Source organism: Ipomoea nil, unplaced genomic scaffold (genome assembly GCF_001879475.1).
Source record: "Ipomoea nil cultivar Tokyo-kokei standard unplaced genomic scaffold, Asagao_1.1 scaffold2845, whole genome shotgun sequence".
NCBI lineage: Eukaryota > Viridiplantae > Streptophyta > Magnoliopsida > Solanales > Convolvulaceae > Ipomoea > Ipomoea nil.
Window position 1 is genome coordinate 127,395 of NW_017619273.1, and position 7,426 is coordinate 134,820.

General features: G+C 38.4%; 2 protein-coding genes across 2 annotated transcripts; one reads left to right on the forward strand and one right to left on the reverse strand.

Annotated features, from left to right (window-relative positions):
• Nucleotides 1-275: 275 nt before the first annotated feature.
• On the forward strand, nucleotides 276-1,317 carry LOC109159666 (protein YLS9). Its single transcript, XM_019307738.1, has one exon. The coding sequence runs from the start codon at nucleotides 333-335 to the stop codon at nucleotides 1,146-1,148; it is 816 nt and encodes a 271-aa protein (XP_019163283.1). The 5' UTR covers nucleotides 276-332; the 3' UTR covers nucleotides 1,149-1,317.
• Nucleotides 1,318-2,473: 1,156 nt separating this feature from the next.
• On the reverse strand, nucleotides 2,474-7,112 carry LOC109160277. The gene is made up of 6 exons (XM_019308572.1): nucleotides 6,723-7,112; nucleotides 5,301-6,407; nucleotides 5,009-5,080; nucleotides 4,652-4,869; nucleotides 3,727-3,950; nucleotides 2,474-3,480 (listed from the first exon to the last, which is right to left on the reverse strand). Exons 2-6 carry the CDS (start codon nucleotides 6,322-6,324, stop codon nucleotides 2,787-2,789), a joined length of 2,232 nt encoding a protein of 743 aa, XP_019164117.1. The 5' UTR covers nucleotides 6,325-6,407; nucleotides 6,723-7,112; the 3' UTR covers nucleotides 2,474-2,786.
• Nucleotides 7,113-7,426: the final 314 nt, after the last annotated feature.

The following is a 7,426-nucleotide window of genomic DNA, read 5'->3' on the forward strand; positions in this document are numbered from 1 at the left end:
AACATAACTTTATAAAATAATTTTATTATTTCAACAGTTATATAAGCTTTAATTTAAATTAAAATTTGATCAAACTTATTCATAAACCATTGGAAATGACCCCCAAAAAATAATTTTTAAATTAAAAAAAAAAAAAGTGGGAAGGTGTTGGGTGTATGACAGTATGTATATACGCGTAGACTGAGTATAATGCACCCCCATACGCAGTTCATACACGTAGACTTTGTATGTATATGTGTGTCTATATATATATAACAGTTATTGTCTTCTTTATCCTACACTTATATTAATGTTTGTTATATATTTTTGTGCACAGAGGTTCAGAGAGTAGAATGGCTGATCGAGTGCATCCTCGTGACTCACCGCCGGCGAGTTTACCGGTGTCTTCGAACAATTCCGGTGAAGCGGTAGGGCAGCCTGCGAAGCCGCCGCAGTCCCCAGCCCCTGCCAAGCCGGCTCCGCCGCCTGGAACTTACGTCGTCCAAGTCCCCAAGGACCAAATCTACCGCTATCCTCCGCCGGAAAATGCTCGCCGCTTCAACGCACTGAGCAAGCGGAAGCCTCGCAGGAGTTGCTGCTGCCGTTGGCTCTGCTGTACTCTCTATCTGCTTGTAGCCGTCATCGTCGCCCTCGGCGTCGCCGCCGGAGTTCTCTACCTCGTCTTCCGCCCGGAATCGCCGAAGTACACGGTGGCTGGCATCGCGATAAAAGGCCTCAACCTGACGTCACCCTCCCCGATTTCGCCTGAATTTGACGTCACCATCCGAGCCGAAAACCCTAACGACAAGATCGGGATTTACTACCGGAAAGGAAGCTCCGTTACCGTTTTCCACTCCGACGTCAAACTTTGTGAGGGTGCATTGCCGACGTTTTACCAGCCGTCAAATAACGTGACGGTATTCCCTACGTCGTTGAAGGGGTCAAACGTCGCGCTGGGTAGCGCCGTTAAGTCGGTCCTAGCGAATCAGCAGCGCCAAGGGGGAGTGCCGTTTAGGTTGAACATAAAAGCGCCCGTTAAGATTAAGATTGGTGCCGTTAAGACGTGGAAAATCACCGTTAAGGTTAAGTGTGACGTCACGGTGGATGCTTTGACTGAGAAATCCAATGTTATATCGAAGGAGTGCAAGTATAGTGCGAGGCCATGGTAGTGAGATCAGCATTTTTCATTTTAAATTTTATTTTTACTTTTATTTTTATAGTTGTGAATTATATACAGACCCTATTACATAGAATATAGTTTTTGTGAAATTACGGATGTACTGATATAATATTGACATAAATAAAATAAAAATATTAAATAATTGAGAAATTATTTCACGTTCGTAATATGTCAACAAATTATAGATAAGGTTTTGTACTAGTAAGTTGGAATAATTGTATAGTAATATCAGAAATATTCTGAATTAGATCAATATATATTTCAATGGAAGTGATAGGGATTAATTGATTGTTTCAATTAATCGATTCAATGAAATCATATTAAATTTAGGGTCCGTTTGGAAACTCAGAAAATGACTTTTGGAAAATATTTTTTGATTTTTCAGTGTTTGGATGCAATAGGAAAATCTAGTCAACGGAAAACATTTTTCGTTGACTGGGGAAAATGAAGTCATTTTGACGGAAAATGACTTCCGCCAAAATTTGGGGGAAGTCATTTTCCGCCAAAATATTTAAGCATACAATTCTACTCATTTTTTTAAAAAATAAACTAAATGCACCAAGTTTTCCAAAATGCAACCAAACACTGAAAAGGAAAATATTTTCTGAAAAACATTTTCCAGAAGTCATTTTCCTACTTTGCATCCCTAATATTTTGGCCTTTTTAAAATAAAAATGTACAATTTCAAACTAGAAGTAGAAGTATGACACAATTTTTTAAGTGTGACAATAAATTGGAAAGGAAAATGTTATTTACCCGTACAAATATCATTCACAAACTTGTCACTTCATGATGTTACAAGTTTAATAGACTTGTTTTTTCTCTTTTCCTTTTTTATTTTAAATATCAACCTATTAGAACTTGTCACATAAGAGAGTGGTAATATAGGGGCATCTAACATTCCCCAATTGGAAATGTCCGAAAAATTACCATTACACATTTTTTTTGAATGTTATTGGCTCTATTACATTGTAGTATCTCTTCAAACATACTTTATCACAAGGTGCTTGGCACACATTTTTTTTCTTACAAACAAAATAAATCTATCTTGTATCAATTATTATTGTGTAGTCCATACAACTGTGTGGACCATACTATAAATAATGTATATTCAGTACACAAATAATGTACTTTTAGTATATTAAAAATGTATATCATATTCAGATAAAGTACATTATTTGAGTACTTAAAATACCTTATTTTGTATAATGTATATTCAATACACGAATAATGTATTTCTAATATATTAAAAATGTACATTTTATTATGGTTCACGCAACACTGTGTATTTGCCATCTTTGTATAGGGTTGATATTGATCCAGAAAGAAACTGGTACTATATATGATTCTCTTTTATCTGTAGCATATTGATTTGTCCTACAAAACTTATCAGCTGTCTACACATAAAATGACTATACTGAACTCTTTAATTTTATTTCAACCAATCTTTTCTAAAGCTAAAACCTCTAATGAATTTACTTCTTTCAATTCATTTCACCTCTGTACAGCTCATCCTTTCTTTCTTTCTTTCTTGTAGTCACTGCTTCAATATAATATACATAATGACTGTGTTCTTCAAGAATATGAAGCCATTTCAGATTTTGAGATGAATAAACAACAATGTTAGTTATTGCTCTGTTGACCTCACCTGTGCATAGCTTTTTTTCGCTTTTTCAGTAGAATTTTGGAGCTCGGCAAACTTTTTCACAGAAGACTCGGCGAAGTTGTTTAACTTACCAAGGAAAACGGCCATGCTCGTACGGAAGTGATCATACCCCATTACCCAGTCCTCCAAAGCCTCGTCTCTAAGTGGTGGTGGGATGCCTAGATCGCTATTGGCACCGCTTTGCCAGTCCCTTGGACGGCGATGGTTCATGCCCTTTCCTTTGGTTTTCTCTTGACGTGGTAAGAAATGTGTGATTTCTGCTGCTAAGTCCTTCATAGCATCCGTTACTTCTTTAGTAGGCAAAGCGGTGAACATGTCTAACCACACACCGCATATCATGTATATGGGCGGGCCATAGTATCTGAGCAGCGGTTGTTGTGGTGGCCTTCTTTTTCTCCTCGACGATTGCTCTTTAAGGGAAACGCACTTTAAGAGCCACTTGTTTATAGCTTCGACGTATGTTTTCTGGGCACCAATCCACTTTGTAAAGCTCGATGATAGGGATAGCAACTCGTTTTCAAGATGGATAGTAATTTGGCGGCGAGACTCTGAATTATTCATCGAGAGCTTCATGTTTCCAGGTGAATGTGCTATTGAGAGGATATGGAGCTGAATTTCATGGCAATTCAGCATTTCCTCCCACATCTTCCTTAATCTGTGATATGCAAGGAAGGTAGCATAGATGAAAATAACGGCAAATTGTTTTCTATGTTTAAAAAACGTGAAATAATCTCTACAAATATTTTTTGCACCATAAGTTTCATTGAAAATTGTCCACATGCTATGCAACTTAATTAAGGAGTGTTGAATGTTGAGCATATAACCATTAATGTGCATTCCAATTATCAGCTTAGGCTTTTAGTTCAATTTTGAAAAACAGTGAATAGAAGAAGGTGCATACCCTTCAATCAATTCCTCCAGTTGAGGCTGAAGTTCTTCATCCCTTAACTCCTCGATTTTCCTTGAGATAGAGTTTAGTCTGTGAATTGCAACACCAATTCTCGAATGCAGATCCTTCATAACAGCTCGTATTCTATCAATTTTATGTTGACTTTGTCCCGAAGATTCTAGCTGTCTGAGCAGCTTCCGTTTTGTGTCATATTCGCTTCGAAGAATCTCACTAGCCTGAAATCATGAAATATAATAGCATCTATTGTGATGGATGCAATGATAAAAGAAACAAATATGAAATACACACACACAAAACATATTATGTGGACAGGGAAACTGGAAACGGCTAGTTGTAAGTTGTAACAAAATCTGTAGAAAGGGATCAAAAGCAATAGATGATGGAGATGAAAGGGCTACTTTTTTTTTCTTTTTTTTTTTTTGAAAGGTTCACCTTTTCAGATCGACCTACAGAAGCCCATTGAAGTTTTTCTTAGTCAACAGCAAGTCTAATTGGAGTATATGTCCTATGTATATAAGACTTACAACGAAGCTTTTGAAGAGTCACATTCACATTAAGAGACACTAGAAAAAAATGACTAAAAAGCAGTGTTGCAAAAATCGCGTCTAGACGCTAGGCGGTCGGCCTCCTAGGCGCTCTAGGTGCCCGCCTAGGCGGTCCCAGGCGCCTAGAGGGTGCTTAGAGATTTTTTCAACATTGCTAAAAAGTGAATTAAGCACGGGGGTTAATCTGAGTAAAGAGCTCAACAAAAATCCCAGTCCAAAACCAAAAGACGGACCTCGGATGTAGTTATTGCCACAGGATGTTGATTTTTAACATCAACAATTGGCTCTGTTTTCAACCGGGAAAAAAGAAACTACATTCAAATAATACCTAACAACACATACATAGGAGTGCATAACTAACACGTATATACCTTGACTTCGTCATAGAGTTTCTTCTCCCAAGCATGAAGCCGATCTAAAGTAGAGGCATGACTTCCTGAGTTCATACAGAAGTTATCGAAAAGATTGGTGGAGGAGTCATCAATATTGTCGGTTGAGTTCACACCCAACAGATTTCTGGATGAAGAAGAAATAGATGATGTGCGGTGCCATGTCAGGTACTTTGGGGAAGTTTGAGGAGGCTCCGGCTCTGAACAGAGGAAAATGAACTCAATTGGACATTTGGAGAAACAATTGCAAACATAAACATAAGCAATATATTCACAATCATATTTCCAAGAAAATGTAAATTCAAAAGTCACAGCGTATAAGAAAACTAGGAGGCCTACCTTCTGGAACTTGGCTCGGATCCTTACCGCAAGAGAAACATGACGTTAACAGTGTCTTGGCAATTGAACCTCCTACAAAAGGCAGATATCTTCAATCAAATAGAGAACCCAGTTCAAAAATATGAATTACAGACCAGATTGCTTGCACTAGGAAATAAGTAATTTAGGATTTCTTCAAGAAAAAAAAAAAAACAAACTCGTGTATAGAATTGAAGCTTTATATTCTGCTTCATTGGCATTACTATGAAGGGTTGCCAAGAGAGAGAGACAGAGAAAGAGAAAGAGAGATTACTTCCTGCACCCGGAACAATAGGGCGAAAGTTAATTTTATTTGCTTCCAGCATCTGGGGTACCTCTCTTCCTGATTCTGATGCTTTCATGAAGAGTTGTTCAATATCTTTCATGCTAGAAAAGAAGTCCTTAGGCGCAACCTTATTTTCAACATCGTATTCTTTTACCGGGGTCTTTACATCATGCCCAACAGCAACTCCTCCTGACAGCTCAGGTCTTAATGGTGACAAATTAGGGGAATTCCTTTTCTCCCCATTCTTAGGCTTCATTTCTGATGTTACAGCTTCATCAGCACTCATAGCAGGATCTTTTGTCCTGTTGTTAACATTAACAAACCTTTGAACCAGTGTTTCTGCAGATGGATCATCAAACTCATCATCAGACTCCTGCAACGATGAATCTCTTCCAGGAGAGGAGTTGTTGCGTCCCTCATCTTCTGATAGAGGAACTCCATCGTCCTCCTTATAGTGCCTAGTATCAGCTCCATTCTCGGTCCTCCTTTCTTGCCCAAGACCAAAAAAATCCCAAGGCGGGGTTTCATACGAGACAGGCGTATCAAACGGTGATGCTTCTTCATGCCTTCCGGGTGTGGAGTTCTTCGGGGTGCCTGAAGTAACTGAGACCGTAACTGGAACAGCAGGTTTCTCTTCAACTTTCCTCGAGAACGTGCCTCCAAATTTCATGTGATTTACATGGTACGTTGGAGGAGGAGACGGCAACAACACATTCTCACCGAGATCAACATTGTGTGATTTAGACACCGAAGAGAAGGATCTTTCGGTCAATGCAAACAGTTCAGGCGTGGCGCTAGTGGAAGTATAGATTGAAGATTCAATTGGGTGGGGGGCTTCAGGTTCAACAAATTTCCTCAGAGCAATTCCTGTCATTTTCAATGCCTCTATATAACCAACATGAGTTGCTGCTAAAGAACACCTCCCATCAAGTGCTTGTCTAACAAATTTTTTCCTTTCTCTGCAAATCTGTAAGGCTTTATCTTCTTCAACCCTAGAATTAGCAGCCCCCATTAAACTATACCCCAAACTCAACCCTCTACAATTATCATTAATTCATCTACCAAATCAATAAATTCCTCAACTTCCCCAGGGCTCTGTCACAAAATTCAACAACCCAAACATCAACCATATGCATTACAGGGCTAAAACCCAAACAGAAACCACCAAAATAAGAGATTAATGATCCAACAAAGAATTGAAGTCGAACCCAAAATCAGACATAAAAAAAGCAATAACACATATAAGGATATTAATGAGTATTAGCTCAAATTCAACACCACCCACAAGAAATACATCCAAAAAATTGAATAAGATCGAGCTAAACACCTAATAATACTTAAATAGGGAAAAAAATATGGAAATTAAAGCACCAAAGAAGGTAAAGAGAGTCGGAGTTTTGGTGGTAGTACCCGAAGGATTAAAGTGGCCTCGGAAAAGTCAATCTGGAGAAAAATCCTGAAATTCAGTGAAGATCCCCGTACTAAACAGAATGGCCAACTGGGCAGCCGACCAGAATTATTAATTGTAGCTAAGAGAGAGAGAAAGAGACAAGGGGAAACTGAAATGTTTAGAGATATGGGCTTGTATCTATACAAGTAAAAGATGTGTCAGAAAGAGAGAGAGAGAGAGAGAGAGATTCCATGCAGAAGAGAAAAACAGATGCAGAGAAAGACAAAGGAGGAGGAGGTGATGGCTGATGTGCTGGCGCCGTGGGGCCCACTCTCCCCGTTTAACACTTTGCAGGAAGTTGAAGCTTCTCAAAAGTGTGTGATCACTGATCAGATAGATCAGATCATCTCTTTCTGTACCTTTCTTTTTGAGTTTTGACCCAAACAAAAAATATAAAAACTTTTTTAAAAAAGAAAATATTTATTTGTGTTTGGCGACGAATGATGAGGGAAGATAACGCGTTACGGTTACGCAGTCGTGGAGTTTGGAAACTTCAGCGGAGTATTTAACAATTACTTACCCATTTTTAATGCTACTGACTCTATTATATCATAGTATCTGTTTAAAGATATTTTCTCAATTTAATGAAACACAAATGGAAGAGGTCATTACATGTCATCTAAGCACAAGATGCTTGGCACTGATTTTTATCTATTAAAGAAGT